Source organism: Pelophylax lessonae, assembly GCF_965119305.1.
Source record: "Pelophylax lessonae genome assembly, chromosome: 7".
Lineage (NCBI taxonomy): Eukaryota > Metazoa > Chordata > Amphibia > Anura > Ranidae > Pelophylax > Pelophylax lessonae.
The window spans coordinates 190,604,426-190,622,310 of record NC_138774.1 but is presented as its reverse complement, the minus strand read 5'-3'; the positions used below and the strand labels follow the sequence as shown (position 1 = coordinate 190,622,310).

The 17,885-nt window shown below is 45.8% G+C and overlaps 1 protein-coding gene across 2 annotated transcripts in view; it reads left to right on the top strand.

Moving 5' to 3' along the window:
* Positions 1–17,088, top strand: part of CACFD1 (calcium channel flower domain containing 1) — a 25,962-nt gene extending 8,874 nt beyond the window's left edge. The window contains exons 2-5 of one of the 2 annotated variants that reach the window (XM_082264698.1): positions 3,542–3,614; positions 6,468–6,593; positions 14,922–15,029; positions 16,949–17,088. In XM_082264698.1, the coding sequence (XP_082120824.1) occupies positions 3,542–3,614; positions 6,468–6,593; positions 14,922–15,029; positions 16,949–17,024 (383 nt within the window). In that variant the 3' untranslated portion in view covers positions 17,025–17,088. Of the gene's footprint in view, positions 1–3,541; positions 3,615–6,467; positions 6,594–14,921; positions 15,030–15,950; positions 15,998–16,948 lie in introns of those variants that run through there. The other variant, XM_082264699.1, reaches the window with a different exon arrangement.
* Positions 17,089–17,885: the final 797 nt, after the last annotated feature.

Below are 17,885 nucleotides of genomic sequence, written 5' to 3'. Positions count from 1 at the left end.
GACACCGGAAATGACCTCCTAGAGGAAGACTTCATATACTCCATTAATATGGCGAGGAAACTGGAAGTGACGTTCCGCCGCTTACGATGTCCCCAATCAGCAAAATCTAGTGCAACGTGAGGGCTGCATATATATCGGACATAACAGGCTATATTCTCTAAGCTCCTGATGATGCGCGTGGAGTGAAACAGATGTTGAGTTGGGATATACAGTATCTCACAAAAGTGAGTACACCCCTCACATTTATGTAAATATTTTATAATATCTTTTCATTTGACAACACTGAAGAAATGACACCCTGCTACAATGTAAAGTAGTGAGTGTACAACTTGTAAACCAGTGTAAATTTGTTGTCCCCTCAACACACAGCCATTAATGTCTAAACTGCTGGCAACAAAAGTGAGTACACCAAAATTAGCCATTTTCCCTCTCCGGTGTCATGTGACTCATTAGTGTTACAAGGTCTCAGGTGTGAATGGGAAGCAGGTGTGCTAAATTTGGTGTTATTGCTCTCACACTCTCATACTCTCATACTGGTCATTGGAAGTTCAACATGGCACCTCATGGCAAACACCTCTCTGAAGATCTGAAAAAAGAATGGTTGCTCTACATAAAGATGGCCTAAGCTATAAGAAGATTGACAAGACCCTGAAACTGGGCTGCAGCACGGTGGCCAAGACCATACAGCAGTTTAACAGGACAGGTTCCACTCAGAACAGGCCTTGCCATGGTCGACCAAAGAAATTGAGTGCATGCGCTCAGAGTCATATCCTGAGATTGCCTTGGGGAAATAGACGTAGGAGTGCTGCCAGCATTGCTGCAGAAGTTGAAGGGGTGGGAGGTCAGCCCGTCAGTGCTCAGACCATGTACCGCACACTGCATCAAATTGGTCTGCATGGCTGTCGACCCAGAAGGAAGCCTCTTCTAAGGATGATGCACAAGAAAGCCTGCAAACAGTTTGCTGAAGACAAGCAGACTAAGGACATGGATTACTGGAACCGTGTCCTGTGGTCTGATGTAACAAAGATAAAATTATTTGGTTCAAGTGGTGTCAAGCGTGTGGCGGCAACCAGGTGAGGAGTATAAAGAAAAGTGTGTCTTGCCTACAGTCAAGCATGGTGGTGGGAGTGTCATGGTCTGGGGCTGCATGAGTGCTGCCGGCACTGGGGAGCTACAGTTCATTGAGGGAACCATGAATGCCAATGTGTACTGTGACATACTGAAATAGAGCATGATCCCCTCCCTTCAGAGACTGGGCAGCAGGGCAGTATTCAAACAGAACGACCCCAAATACACCTCCAAGGCAACCACTGCCTTGCTAAAGAAGCTGAGGGTAAAGGTGATGGACTGGCCAAGCATGTCTCTAGACCTAAACCCTATTGAGCGTCTGTGGGGCATCCTCAAACGGAAGGTGGAGGAGCGCAAGGTCTTTAACATCCACAAGCTCCGTGATGTCTTTGTGGAGGAGTGGAAGAGGACTCCAGTGGCAACCTGTGAAGCTCTGGTGATCTCCATGCCCAAGAGGGTTAAGGCAGTGCTGGAAAATAATGGTGGCCACACAACATATTGACACTTTGGGCCCAACTTGGACATTTCACTTTTGTTGCAAGCGGCTTAGACATTATTTATGGCTGTGCGTTAAGTTATTTTGAGGGGACAGCAAATTTACACTGTTATACAAGCTGTACACTCACTACTTTACATTGTAGCAAAGTGCCATTTCTTCAGTGTTGTCACATGAAAATATATAATAAAATAATTACAAAAATGTGAGGGGTGTCCTCACTTTTGTTAGATACTGTATGTCTGAGGTCCAGCCGCCATTCTAGGTTTAGCTTGGCGGCACCCGCAGATAGTGTGTGGTGTTTCATCATACAATTTTCATGAACTCTATGGACCTTCCTTAATGTACTTACCGCCAGTTTCCTGCACATTGACTGGTGTTTAGTTTATGTGAGTCTGTGATTTTATCTTGATTTGGTTTTATTGTTATACTACGTTTTGGTTAAATAAATGACTACACTATGAGAATTTATTCTCTTCTCATGTCTGATGACTTATCCTGCTTGACTGATTGAAAATTCCTTGATGGCTTCATCTTAATGTGTGGGAGTAACACTGTATTGGACGGTTCAACAGAGATGATCAGAGAGGAAATGCATTCATATCCTAACACATGATTGCTGTCCTATAACATAGACAGTAATCAGTTTTGGTGAGTTTGTTTTTATAACCATTTGGTGAAGGGAAGATTCCACAGGTAACACCTGAGATCAATTTTTGCATAGGGGCAACTTTGTACTTCAATTTTTCCTTTTCCACTTAGATGTAGGACATCGTCAATGACCATAGAGTTGGTTCAGATCTGTTCAGTTATGTCATGAAAGGGAGTTGTTTTTTTGTCTTGTCCTGATTAAAGTGAGTGTAAAGTGTGTTCGTTAATTTAAAAAAAAAAACATGTTATACTTACCTGCTCTATGCAGTTGGTTTTGCACAGAGCAGCCCACATCCTCCTCTTCTCGGGTCCCTCTTCAGCTCTCCTGGCCTCTCCCTCCCGTTAAGTTCCCCCACAGCAAGCAGCTTGCTGTGGGGGAACCCGAGCCGAGTCACAGCTCCCTGTATCCATTCAGACACGGAGCCGCGACCCGCCCCCACCCCCTTCTCTCTCCTGATTTGCTAAATAAATGATTTTGATTGACAGCAGCAGGAGTCAATCATGCCATGCTGCTGTCTCAGCCAATGACGAGGTAAGTCCCAGGCAGCTGAGACACTCCTGCAACATCGCTGGATAAAGATGGGGCTGAAGGGGGCTGCTGCACACAGAAGGCTTTTTTATCTTAATGCATGGAAAAACCTTCTGCCTTTACTACCCTATTAAAGGCATAGGTGGTTGACATAATATTGAGGTTTTATTTATTACATAGATTCAGTTTAGATTCTTCTTAACACCTTTCTGCCTTTTAAGGGGATCTTGACACTGAAGTCTGGTAGGCAGGCTCTCGATCATGTGATCACTGTTATTGGCCATCACCGCCATCACATGGTTGGGAGCCCATCCTACCAGCTCATGATTCAAAGCATTGACCAGCTTGTGCATATTGCTGCCTGGGGGGCATTAAGTAAGTGTGCTCCTAGCACAAGACAGCGGCACCATCTATACTTTTATATATGTGGAATCCTGGTATTAAAGTCCACTGCTGTGCTGCCACATGTCTGCATACAGCCACCAGGAAAGGGTTAATCAAGGCAGTTTTGTGCAGAGAAAATTGAGGTGTTTCAGCTTTTTGTTAAAGAGGTAGTCCATGTGATATGGTAAGGTAGGGCAGTAAAATTATCAGCCTGGAAAAAGGTTTGATGGCTCCTTGTTCAGACTTCTGAAGTATAAATGCGTCCCGGGGTAGTAATGAAATTCTGCTTATTGTGGAGGGTCGGGATAGACGCAAAGGAATTTATGTCTTTGGGGGTGTTCTGAAGATAAGTAAGAGTTGGCATGCTGCTTAGAATTGCAATTGATATGTTTGTATATTTTCTTGTGTTGCAGCATGTGCTGTGGGGGGCCTATGGAACTGCGTCACCATCAATCCACTGAATATTGCAGCTGGCGTCTTTATGATGTGAGTATGTGCCAGAACTGACCAGTAGGCCTTTATGCTTTCACCTCTGCCTGTAATCTGCACCCCTACTTGTACTGTATGGGTGTATAGCATAAGGAGGGGGGATAACACTATCCAAAAGCTGAAGTTCTGCAGACATCTTGCCATTCAGAGTTGAAAAACGTAACACTGTTGTGGAAATTTTATTTGGATTAGTGTGGACATTTTCCAGGATGTGTTTTATTTAGACTGTCATTATGGCTCCTGTTGTCGGTTTGCTTGCAATACGCTCATCAGAGTGTTTACGGGCGAACCGGCATTGAGGAAAGACTACTGACAGTGAAAACCTTCCCTTAGATGTGTAGACGCGTTCGCTCTACATAGACATCTCTGCCGGCGAATACTCGATGCGCGGATCTGTTTGCCGGTATAGATCTATGTGTATTGCTGTGCGGAGTCAATATTCTTTTGATATCGATCTGCCTTTATGAAGGGATACATGCTCATGTCTTTCTACTGTACCTGATCACCATAGTGGAAACCGCATGGCTCTTTACCTGCAGATAGCCTCACATCTATGCGAACAGTAGTATAATCTGATATGATTGCGAGTGCATTCATTTTTATTCTCCATATGCCAGTACGCTCTCCCTATGCTATATATTGACTCTATGCAACTGCCCCCCCCCCCCCCCCCATCTGTCCTCTGGATAACCAGCACCATCGCCACACTGGTAACACCCACCCTGAGCATTTTCTTCCTGTCCACCTACGAACCTCACACCCATCTGTCTACAGCCATTTAACTGCAACCCAAATTTCATGTTTTTTGGAGGAATTTATTTATACTGGGAAGATTCACACTTTCTATTTGTCCGGGTTACCACTGTATGCTTAACAAAAAGCGATGGGAAATCCAAAATGTTATAGTTTTTACCAGAAAAGGAGATAAGGGGAGATCTACCAGTGGGGGCACCTGTTCAGGTGACAAAAAGGGCATTTCACTTTGGATACATTTTCTCTTACTTCCTGTTGTGTCCCTGGGACAGGGAGTGAAGCATAATCTCCCCACTGGGAGCACAGCAAAAAAAAAAAAAAAAAAAAAAAACTGAAATTCTAGTAATTCCTTACATTCAAAACTTATAAGGAAAACTTTTGGCTGTAGACCCTTGAAAGATTACAAAGTAATGTGCATAATTGGAAAAATGTTTCACATCTGTTGCTCATGAAACACTGGGTTGATGGGATGGGTTTTCCAGTGCTGGCCCCGGAGCTCAAATAATAATCACTGTACCTGAGCAAAAACAAAGTGTACTGACACTTGTAGTTTCTCTGTAGCTTCAATCGGAATATGTGCAAACAAATTACTTTAAGGCTGGGTTTACATATATGTGGTACAAGACACTGTATGTGATTCAGGCAGAAATTGCACCTCATTCCTATTCAAATCACATGCGATTCTTTTCAATGCAATTTGAGACCATCCATTTTGTATGGGCTCAATTTGCACTGCACAAAAAAAGGTGCGGGCATCCTTCTTTTTTTTTTTTTTTTTTCCTTTCTTTTGCTGCACTGGATTTGGACCATATTACACCCATGTGATCACTGCACTGGAATCAGACCGCATTACACCCATGTGATCTGATTTTTGCAATTGCTCTGCGTTTTGTGACCCACTTTGTGGTGTCCTTAATTTAACATTGACACCAGTGGCAGATCGCAGGAACCGAGTGCGATTTCAGTGCAGTGCAGGAAAGGCTCAGGACTCACTGCATTTCCTGCAGTCCATATATGTGAACTGAGCCTCTGGATAAGTTTACCTTTTGTAACATGTTACTGCATTCAGGGTGAAACCTGTTACTGTTGCAGCAGACCCTGCACCCCCCCCCCCTTCCCAATCCTCCATTGCGAGTGGGGGATCTTCACCTCGCACCCGCTGTCACAATTAAAAAAAAAATGCCATGTCGTTCATATACAGAATTCTGTGAATGGGAGAACTACAGAATTACCGTATGTGAATGGGAGTACAGTAGCCTTTGTGGCCGTCGGCTACCAGGGCATTGTTGAGCACTCTAGGTAGTTCATTGTCTCTTCCTATCGGTGTATATCTGCCTGCCCGTACATGGTACAAGCAGACAGCTTACTCTGGCAGCCTTCAAGAGCCCTGCATTGCACCCTCGATCTGCTGATTGCGGGTGCATGGCTTTGCAGGCTCCTAGTAAAAAATAAAAAAATAATAAAAACAAAAAAATGCACATTTTTTTTTTTACCTGCAGAAAGATGTGCATTTATTTTATTTTTTTTACAAAGGTGAACTTAACCTTTAAGTGTAAGTATAGGTTCACATCTGTACAGGTCAGGAATGCGGGCATAATAATTCTTAATGGCACCCCCATGCGTTGGAAAACACAGCATGCTTTTCAGATGCACAAAATCACTTTGTGCCTCAGCCCAATGCGGTTCTTTGCAGCCACGTTTAAAAAAAAAAAAAAAAGGTTTAGGGACTTGTTTCCACCGCATTTTCCAAAGATATAGCAGCCCATTCAAATGCCCGCACAAGTGTGGACCTAGACTAAGAGCTCCTGATGACATTAACATGCAAGTAAAATTCCTCACTGCTGAGATTCCACATTTAAAGCCCCTTTGGTGGGCAGGCTTTGTCAGCCATCATTTTAGACCATAGGAGGCTACCTGGTGGCAGTTTTCAGTATTTTAACTGAGCATAGTGGACAATAGGTGGTCTGTGTGTGGGAGAATATCTTTCCCAAATATACACCTATACATACTTTGTGACATTTGTATTTTATATTCTGTTCTATAAAGACAATTTTATATACATCTGACAGTAATTTATTTTATTTGACCCCCCTGCAGGGTGAATGCACTTGTTCTGTTTCTCTGCGAGGCTCCATTTTGCTGCCAGTTCATCGAATTCGCAAATACTGTCTCCAACAAAGCCGACCGATTGCGGCCTTGGCAGAAGGCCCTGTTTTATTGCGGGTACGAAACCAGAGATAAGTACTGAAATGTGTTATGCATACAATCTATAATATTACCTAGATTTACTAAAACCTGGGTAGTCTGAGAGTCTGATCAATCATTCTGTCCAGTAGACAAGCAGGATACTCTGTGCAGGCATTGTTTTTTTCTTGAAACTTTAAGGGGAAAAAGTAGAAATAAAGCACCTTTTTTACCAGTTTGACCTACAATCATTTTTAAATCTGGTGAAATTGAGGTTTTTTTTTTTGTAAGATTTTATAAAGTACATAACCAAAGGCAGAAACAAAATGTTCTGCCAATATAATGAACATGTAACATAAGTACATAGATACAACAAAATTGCCAGTTTTACTCTAGTTTTAGCTGTTGTCCGACTGGCCACAACAGGAGTTAGGAAGCACCTAGCAACCTGGGGCAAACTACTACATGTATTGTACTTTTGTCCTAGGAGAAGACAGTGTAAAAACAATTCTGATAGTTCATTTATACTGCTTTCAGTAACCTCTGTATAAGCACTTGCCACCCAAAGAAGTCCATGTACGTCTCTGAGTTGCAGTGGCTGTACCAGGAGGTATCATCCTAGTAACTTTATTTTCAACTGATGATTCTTTTTCTTTTTTTGGAAAAGTGATCCTAGTGGCTAATTAGCTGCTAGATTGCTTTTACAGGCAGCGGGAGGGGGTCCCGCCTTCCTTGGCTGTCTCTTGTTATGGGAGAACACAGGATTGCAGCTGGTGGTTTCGCTGGCTGACCATAGACATTGTTGAGGACCAGAAGGTCTCCAATGATCTCTATGGTATAGGAAACCAGATGCGACAAGCATTTTTATCACTTCTGGTTTCCTGGGTGCACATAGCACCATTTTTAAATAGGCAAAGCATCCGAACACATCGATCTTGGTGTGATCAGATACTTGTAAGGGTAAAGAGAAACTTGGGGTCTAATGGACATCTGGGGTCTAAAAGTGATCAAAAGGCTTTTTGGAAAGAAACAGTGTACAAATAAAAAAAAATGAAAGCGCCCCTGTCCCCCCACCCCCCATGCTTGCAAACAAAGGCAAACACATACGTAGGTGACGCACGCATATGTTAACGGTGTTTGCACCACGCACATGAGGTATCACCGCAAAAGGTATAGTGAGAGCAACGTTTCTAGCACCAGACCTCCTATGTAACTCTAAACTGGTAACCTGTAAAGGCTTTGAAAGCATCGCCTTTGGACATTTGGGCTGTTCCACTGGCATACATAATTTTATAGCGTGACATGTTGGGTATCTATTTACTGGGCGTAACATCATCTTTTATTTTTTACCAAACAATTGGGTATTATATTTTCTTTTGCAAGTTAAAACTCCTAAAATTGTATTCTTTACCCAAAAATATTGCGTTTGAAAAACTGCTACGCAAATAATAATTTCTCTTTCGTTTATAACGGACACGGCTCCTGATCGTCATGACCATTGGGTTATACTGCCCCCTACAGGAGTAGGACTCTAGGCAGAAAAATAATCTGGCTACACCTATGGGCAGTCCCAGGGGGTATTCTCCCTCTCTCTGCTATAGTTGCTCTTTTTCTGCGTAGTTAGAAGTAAGGACCTAGTTCCTTGCTGGGATCTCTGGTCCTGGCAATTTTTTTTCATTTTAGATAGAAATTTTTATCCTGTTTTTTTTTTTTTTTTCTGTGAGATCTGCAATCAACTGCCGGACTGGCGACGGGCTGGATAATCTAGATCCAGTGGTCACCCAAGTCTGGTCCGCAAATTAGCCGCACCGGATGGAGGCTGGCCTGCGAGTTAAATACATAGCGAGGTCTTGGCCCGAGTCGCAGCGTTCCTCCTGGCCAAAAGCCCCCCATTTAGATGGAGAGGAGGTTCTGTCTGGAGCGCCGCCTGGTTCCTGGTATGGTGAGTAGCTGTCCCCCCCCCCCCCCCTGGAGGGTTTTGGGGTGGACGTGGGCCTCTCCTTGGGACGGTCAAACCCCTGAGTTCCTCTTCTTCCCATCAGGCACCCCCCTTCATCTGGTGGTGGGGGCAGGGCGCTATGCTGGCGATGGGGGCCAGGGGGGGGGGGGGCGCTGGCGCCTGTACGATCGGCTGTTACGGGGGGGGTTGTACCTGGTGGGGGCTGGGGGCTCCTACCTGGGCCTAGGGATTCCTCCTGGGAGCCTTGTGGTGCCGCACAGGACCGCCATTTTGCTGTAGCCTGTGTGTTTCTATGCAAGGCTGCCATGTTTCTGTAGTCCTGCATTTTGCGGTGGTCTTCCATTAAAAATGGCGGCCATGACAGTGGAGCCCTGTGGGCGGTGATTTCGGCGGTGGGAGCCCCTCCTCATCCCCTGGTGCTGATTATCCAGGTGGCTGCAGGTGCTTGTTTCTACAGGTCCCAACCATCCATCGATGCACTGACGGTGGTCCTGGAGTCCTTTTGTGTCCCGGGTGGAGGTGGCTTTTGGGCAATGGGCTTGCAAAAAGCCCCCCCCCCCCCGCGTTCCTCTGTCTCATCTGGTCCACCGTGGATGTGGGTAACCCTGCTGGGGTCTGCGACCACGTGCCCGGAGTCCTCGGATAGTGAGGATGATTCCTCCACATCTGCAACTGCACAGTAAAAGGCGCTGGTGGAAGCACTGATTGTGTCTGTGCATGAGACTTTGAACATGGATGATGCAGCTGCGATGGAGGTGCAGGTTCCCTTTGGCACTCGCAAGCCATCTAGAGCGGCAAAAGGATTGTGAATGGCAAAGGGAACCTGCGCCCTGCCTATATTTTCAGGTTGAACAAGGCAACCATTATTCCGGTTGAAGAGTGCCCGGCCTTTAAGGATCCAGCTGAGAGGAAGTCGGAGGCTGTGGCCCGCAATATGTAGACTCTGGCTGGTTCGGCACTGAGGCAGGTATTCACCATTGCCCTGGTGTCGCAAACTTGAACTGAGTGGGCTAAGCTTTTATGCCGTGACCTGGAGGGAGAACAGCTCCCCTCTGCCTTTGCTGAGCTGGTGGACCAGCTGGTCCAGGGGCTGCAGTTTATCTGTGATGTCTCTTTAGATGTGGCTTCCTTAGTGGCTCGGCTCTCTGTTTCGGCAGTGGTCCTTCGACATGTCTTTTGGCTTAAATGCTGATCTGCGGACCTTGACTGATCTCCTCTTTCAAAGGGATCGCTTGTTTGGGGCTACCTCGATGACCTCATTAAAGGTCTCACAGTGGGAAAGAGTACTTTTCTTCCACAGGCTACTAAGGGCAAGGAACCTTGTCGTAGACGTGGGCCCTCCTTCTCGACTCATAAGAGGTTTTTTCGTCCCTCAGGGTCGACTGACAAGAGCTCAAAGCTTTTCAGGGCCTACCCTGGAGGATCCAGACAATCCTGGTCTGGCAAGCCGAGAGTGGGCTTTTCCAGACCCGCAGACAAGGCTCCTTTAGCATGAAGGTGCGCTCTTACCCGTATCGGGGGTGGGGGAACGTTGTCGCTGGTTTCCGGCCCGTGGACTTCCCAGGGAAAAGACAAGTGGGTCCACAAAGTGATTTGGTCTGGCTACAAGATCGAGTTTTGCGCTTTGCCCTGGCAAGGTTCTTTCCTTCTAACTTGCGCCTGTCCCCAGATCGCTTACAGGGTCTGTTTGGGGCAGTACAAGACCTGTTGCTTCACAGGGTGATTGTCCCGGTTCCGACTTAGGAACGTTTTCAGGGTTTCTACTCAAACCTGTTTTACAGTTCCCAGGAAGGAAGGCAAGATGCATCCAATCCTGGACCTCAAGGCGCTGAACTGCTTTGTGCGGGTGCAGAAGTTCAGGATGGAGTCCATTCGCACAGTGGTGGCATCCCTGCATCTGGGATTTTCTTTCCTCTATCGAAATCAAGGATGTTTACCTTCACATTCCAATATATGCCAGTCACCAGTGCTTCCTCAGCTTTGTCAGAGGAGCGGAGCATTATCAGTTTGTGTCGTTACCCTTTGATCTCGCCTCTGCTCCTCGAGTCTTCACAAAAGAGCATTGTTCCGCCAACAGGGGATCGCGGTACTGGGCTATTTGGACAACTTTCTTCTGCCAACGGAGTCTCCTACTGCTCTGGTGAAAAACCTGGAAATCCCCATAAGAACTCTGAGGGAGTTCGGCTGGATTCTGAATTTTCTGAAGTCTGATCTGGTTCTTTCCACAAAGCTGGACTATCTGGGTCTGACTTTGGACTCGGCCCTAGCCAGAGTGCTCCTTCCTCTGGACAAATTCCATAAACTGCAGGCTGCAATTCATTTCCTACTGTCCAGCAGATGGTCATCCCTCCAGGTTTGCACATAAGGAGTCTACCATCAAGGCGTTTCCGTCTGCACAGGTCGAGGTCCCTGCAAAGGGAGATTTCGGCCACATGGGACAAGACTCTGCAGTCTCTGGAAAATCAGATCCGGCTGAGCTGGGGAACAAAGGAGTCCCTGATATGGTGGCTTCGTTCTCCAGCTGGGCAAATCCTCCACTTGTATTGGACAGTGGTCACCACGGATGCCAGCCTGTCCGGCTGGTAAGGCATCCTCGGCAAAAATTCTGCTCAGGGGATCTGGACACAGGAATAGTCCAGACTACTGATCAATGTCTTGGAACTCCGAGCGATCAGACTGGATCGTCTTCAGGGATGTCCAGTGTGCATTCAATTGGACAATGCCATGGTCGTGGCTTATGTCATTCACAAAGGAGGCGCAAAAAGTGTCCTGGCGGCTGTGGAGTTAGCCGGCATTCTGAGGTGGGCAGAACGGTTCGTTCCAGCCCTCTCCGCCGTACACATTCCTGGGGTGAAAAACTGGCAGGCGGATTACCTCACTTGGCAGGCGTTGGACCAATGGGGGTGGTCCCTTCATCCGGAGGTGTTTCATCAGTTGTGTCTCCGGTGGGGCATCCCTGAGGTGGATCTGTTGTCGTCAGAAAGGTGCAGAGGTTTGTGGCTCGGTCATGGGATCCTCTGGTGGACACCACAGACGCGCTGGTGGCCCTCGCGGGGTCAGTATCGTCTGATTTGCGCCTTCCCTCCTCTCAAGCTTCTGCCAAGACTTCTACGCAGGATCGAGGCAGAAGGGGTTCCGGTCATCTTAGTGTCTCCAGACTGGCCTCGCGGGGCTTGGTCTGCTGATCTGATGCAGCTGGTCGCCGACGTTCCTTGGAAGCTTCCTCCTTACATCCTGCCTTACAGTCGCTGGCTTTGATGGCTTGGCTGTTGAATGCCATGTGCTGATGGATAGAGGTTTATAGAGTCGGTGATTCCAACGCTGTTAAAAGCTAGGAAATCTACTTCTAGGAAGATCTACCATTGTACGTGAAAGACATACATTGCGTGGTGTGAGTCTCTTGAAGTTCATCTTCCCTCCTTCTCTGATCTTGACCTTCCTTTAACGGGGGTTGAACATAAATTGGCCTTGAGTACCATCAAGGGCCAGGGGTCGGCTTTTGCAGTCTTCTTCCAACAACCCTTGGCCACACGCTCCTTGGTGCGTACCTTTCTTCAGGTGGTCCGACATTTGGTTCCTCCAGTGGGGTCTCCGTTGCTGCCTTGGGACCTCAATTTGGTGCTTTCGGTCCTCCAAAAACCTCCCTTTGAGAATCTTCAGGAGATTCCCTTGCTTACGCTGTCTCAGAAGGTGCCTTTTTTTGGTGTCTATCATCTCTGCTCGCAGGGTGTCGGAACTGGCGACGTTATCCTGTCATTCAACTTACTTGGTGATTCACAGAGGTAAGGTGGTTATTCGCCCTTGTCCATCGTTCCCCCCCAAAGGTTGTCTCTGATTTTCATTCGAATGAAGACATTGTGTTGCCTTCCCTGTGTCCCAGGCCAAAACATCCGAAGGAAATTGCCTTGGATGTGGTCCGGGCAATAAGGGTGTACCTGGCATCTATGGAGTCTTTTAGGAAGTCAGACTCCCTATTTGTGCTCACGAATGGGCCTCAGAAAGGGTTGTCTGCTTACTTTGCAACCATTTCCAAATGGATCAGACAGACAGTTAGTCAGGCCTATTCCATCAGGGTTTAGGTGCCTCCTTTCCCTGTCAAGACGCACTCTAATTGGGCACTTAGTGCCTCTTGGGCCTTCCGTCATCGGGCATCAGTAACGCAGGTTTGCAAGGCGGACACCTGGTCATTGGTGCACACTTTCACAAAGTTCTATAAAGTGGATGTGTTGGCATCTGCGGATGCTTCTTTTGGCTGCAAGGTTGTGCAGGCTGCTGTTAGGGGACCTGACCCTCTTTGAGGGTGTATTGTTTTTTCAGGTGGGATCCAGTTGTTTTTGGTTGAGCTCCTGTTGCCTGGTTGGCTACTGTTTAGCCTTGGGGGATTTTTTTTTGCTGTTCCCACCCCTAACGTTTAACACTGCTTTGGGACGTCCCAATGGTCATGAAGATCAGGCACTATGTCCGTCGATGAACGAAAGAGAAAATGGGATTTTTGACCTACCGTAAAATTCATTTCTCTGATGTTCATTGATGGACACAGCATCCGACCCCCTATGGAGTTGTAATTCTTCTGACACTGCCTGTAACAAAACTGAGTAACTATAGCAGAGAGAGGGACTGCCCATAGGCATAGCCAGATTCTTTTTCTGCCTAGTGTCCTACTCTTGTAGGGGGCAGTATAACCCATTGGTCATGAAGATCAGGAGCTGTGTCCGTCAATGAACATCAGAGAAATATAATGTTTTGGGGTTCTAAGTAGTTTTCAGGAAAAAAATGATACATGGTAACTAGTTGTTTTTGAGTGGCTCAGCTAATACAATGTATCAATGTTGGTTTTACATTTTACCAAGCACTGATGTTGAAACAAGTGTTTCTGGTGATCCTTTCTCAAGTTGCAATTTATTTCAGCTGTCTCGCAAATTGGTACCACAACGATGTATTCTAGGGCACACAAATTTATGTCCCTGAGCCCCCTAACTGGTCATAGTTTAAAGTGGTTCTAAAGCCTTAAAGAGGAAGTAAATGCTGCAAAGTAAAGGTGTAATGTGCTCGTATGCATCACATACTAGCACTTTATGTGACACCTATCTGCAAACAAAGCCCTCGTTGTCACCACTGGAAGCCGCATCCATCTTCCTTGCGGGTCCGCAGACTCTGGCTATGTGACTGGCCAGAGCCGCGGGAGGTGCCAGTCACAGCACAGGACTCTAAGGAAATGGCACAGGTAGCCGTTCCTTCAGATGCATGCGCTGATGATGTCATTGGCAGCATACACAGTAAAAATATTTACAGTACCTATAGGTAAGCCCTATTATAGGCTTACTTATGGGTTCAAACGATCCATGGAAGTTTACTTCCTCTTTAAGGTTTTTTACCTTCTTGCATTCTATGCATTAAGGTGAAAAACCTTCTGTGCTGCAGTCCCCCCCCCCCCCCCAAACCCCCCTTATTCTTATCTGAGTCCGATCCCATCCAGCGATGTGCACAAGCACTGTCTCTCTCCAGGGCCAAGTTTCGCTGTCTGCGTCAATTAACGCAGCAGTGGGACTCCAAAACGAGCCCGCACGGGTGCCCCCAAGGAAAGTGGCTTTCCATGGGGGTACCCAATGAAGAGAAGGGGCTTGGAGCGCCGGCGGGGGGACCCCAGAAAAAGAGGGTAAGAGCAGGTAAGTATAGGCATGTTTGTTATTTTTATAAAAAAAAAAATGTTTACAACCACTTTAACTCCTTGGTGACAGCATAAGGTGTATATGCAGCAGCCCATTGCTGTTGACCCCTATTTGCTCTGCTACATGCCACAGTATTGTTCTGGGAAAAGCTTAAAGTGGATGTAAACCCTCACATATACCCAGTGAAGTGAACAGCCTCACACTTTACACAGGGAATAAACAAATCCTCTTACATAAGTTTTACTTGTATATGTGCAGTCTTCAGCTTTCTAGACTGTTCAGAAAGTGCACATCCTATTAGAATTTTCTCTTCCTGATTAACCTGTGGGAGAAATGTTTGGCCATACACCATGAGACAGCTGTTTGGAGGAAAGCCACACACTCCCTTCTCCACATATGCAGAAACAGGAAGAGCTGTGCTGTGAATAGACCAGCTCTCTGCTAATCTATTTATAGCACCCACCCCGACAAAAAATTCAGCCTGGTTTTATCTGTTGACGGAGCAGGAGAATGCCTCCGGACTTAGTGCTTTGAAGAGAGATAGGTAAACACTACAGATATATGTGCCCAGGTCAAATTTCATGAATCAGGAATTTACATCCACTTTATTTGATGCCTCCAGAATGGACATCAACAGCTTACTGTCAACTACTAGTAATCGGTATTACAGGCTTCTGCTAATGTCATCAATATGCAGCCATTCTTATATTTATTCACTTTTGTCCTTGTTTACCACAGGATGGCGCTGTTTCCCATTTTCCTCAGCTTTACAATTACTACCCTCTTTGGTAACGCTATCGCCTTTGCAACTGGAGTTTTATATGGACTGTCTGCTCTGGGGAAGAAGTAAGTTGTTATGGATACAAGTCGTTTATTAATCTTTAGATGCTTATTTTAGCTTCATGTGGCTGCTTTTTAAAGAAGAGCTCCAGCCCCCGCACAAAAAAATGAAAAGTCAGCAGCTACAAATACTGTAGCTGCTGACTTTTAATATTAGGAAACGTAACTGTCCTGGAATCCAGCGATATTGGCACCCCAGCCTATATTTCCATCAGCTCTCGGGTGCTGCCGCTGCCATTGTCTGTAAGGGAAACCAGCAGTGAAGCCTTGTGGCTTCACAGCCGATTCCCTAATGCACATGCGCGAAGCGTGCTGCGCTTTGTGAATGGCCCGGTGGCGAAGGAAGGAGAAGGTAGCCGAACTTCCGGGGGACCTTGGCGCATCTAGCCGCAGCCAGGTCTCCCGGAAATTCCAATTTAGGGTGGAACTCCGCTTTAAAGAGGCGTTCCGCTTGGGGGGGAAAAAAAATTAAAAGTCAGCAGCTACAAATACTGTAGCTGCTGACTTTTAATACACCACAAATTTTCATATTGGCTGTTCAGATGCTGTCCCCGCCATTCGTCATTAGAGAAATCCGCAGTGAAGCCTTTTGCCTTCACAGCCGGTACCCTACTGTGCATGCTCTTTCTAATTGGCCCAGCAGCAGGGGCAGGAGGAGGGGGCCCAACTTCCATGGGACGGCACCTCGCTGCCATCTCCTGGAAGTGGGGAAGGGTACATGTCTTAAAACAGGTACCGTTACCCCCTCCCCCCTGAAAGGTACCAAATGTTTCACGGGGGGGGGGGGGGAGGAAGTAGATCAGCAGAAGTTCCACTTTTGGGTGGAACTCCACTTTAAGTTCAGTCACTTGCCAGCTTCTTTTATCTCTGGAGGCTCCAATGGTAAGAGATCTCTAACAGAATTCCTCATTTTTCCAACTGTCACAGCTGTTACAAATCCAAATAATGATTGCACACTTCCCCAATGGGTACTGCCTAAGTAAGTGGTATTTTTATGGGCACCAACCACATGACACCTTTTTTGTAAACCTAAAATAATACTATTTTAGTTAACCTCATACTGTTATTGTATTGTTCCCATATCTATCCATCCAAAGGAAATGAACTTCTCTCTCTTGATGTAATAATATCTTTTTCCTAGTACAGTGATGGCAGACCTTGGCACCCCAGATGTTTTGGAACTACATTTCCCATGCTGCTCAACTACACTGTAGCATGAATGAGCATCATGGGAAATGTAGTCCCAAAATATCTGGGGAAAAAAAAAAAACACGACTATGTAAGAGCGCTAAAACCGCCAGCATATGAAGGGTAAATTAGGGAGAGGTGGACCGCTGAGCCATAGACTGCTTCATGTACGGATAGACGGCACCCTCCAGAGGAAAAACCTACAATCTTTGAATTTACACTGCCTGTATAATGTGGCTTCTAGTGAGTTGCTACATTTTATGCCTTATCTAATAATAAATATTGTCTGCACTTAGAGCGCTTTTCTCTCTTTTTTTCAAAATATCTGGGGTGCCAAGGTTCGCCATCACTGCGTATGTTCGCTTTCACAACTGGAAGATATATGCTGGTAGTTTTTGCCAAAGAGGTCTTGGTGCAGAGAGATGCCCAACCCTATGAACCCCATAACCTTAACCCTCTCTGTAACCCACTCACTAACACTCCCCCCCCCCCCCCCCCAACTCTGATACAAACCTGCCCCATCACCCATGTACTGACCACTGTATATGGGGTTGCTGGGATCCTTTGTGTTGAAGACCAAACCTTCCTATGTCGAAGGATCCCAGCACTGAAGAACCAGAACCTCTTGCCTCCAGCTTTCCCAGCTATGCTCCTGCATTATTTGTGCTGTCAATCACATTGGTGTAGTGATGAGGTGACACAACAACCCTGCGACTAATTATCTTCCTTCTTTACAGGGGTGATGGAGTTGGTTACGCCAAGCTTCAGCAACAGAAGAAGCAGACAGATGAAGAGAAACAGGCCGGGACATAAATAATTTAGAGCCTCACACCTAGTCTTCTAGCTTTAACCAATTCCATTTTCTCTTTTTTTTTTTTTTTTTTTGATGTGATCATGTGATTTTAAAAAGACTTTTGGATCCTTTGTGAACCGTTTTTACATCTGAGAATGGAACTCTCAGAATTTTTTTTTTCTTTCAACTGACGATCCAATTTTATAATAAGCTTCAGATATTGGAACTCTTTCTGGCAAACATTACATGTTTTGTCAAGCACAAAATAAAAGGGAAGTCTTGCCTCCCCTTTAGATTCTAATGGTAAATCTGCAATGTCCATATTTAAACAAGGAATCGCAGACCTTCCAGTGGTTGCAGACCCAGCATTTTTGTGTAATTTAAACTTTTTAACTTGCGAATGGAGCTGAATTTCACTTTTTGGATTTAGCGTTTAGTGGAATGCTAGTACGATGATCTGAATTTAGTTTCACCTCCTTTATCTGAAAACTTTTAGGAGATATCAGTTTGGGAATTTTTTGAATCATTTTCCTCGAGGTGGCTTTGCTTTCTAATATGATCTATTTAGTAATCTAAAGGTTCATCCTTGATATCCATTTCAAAATAGTTTGGAGTGCTTTGAAAGTGGAGAGTATCAGACCTCATCCGATGTTGAGAACAGCGTGTTTGGGTTGTGTCCACGTTCTTGGAACCAGAAAAACCTTTTAACACAAGTAATTTGGAGAGATTTTTCCCGAGAACCGTTTCTACAAAGGTGGAAGGTTTTTGCACACAGTTTTTATTGGAAATAACGCACCTGACTGTATCCAAGGCACTCTGGGATTATCGTCACTGTTTTTAAAGACTTTCTGCTGGTGGGAGGAAGATGTCGCTGATTAATA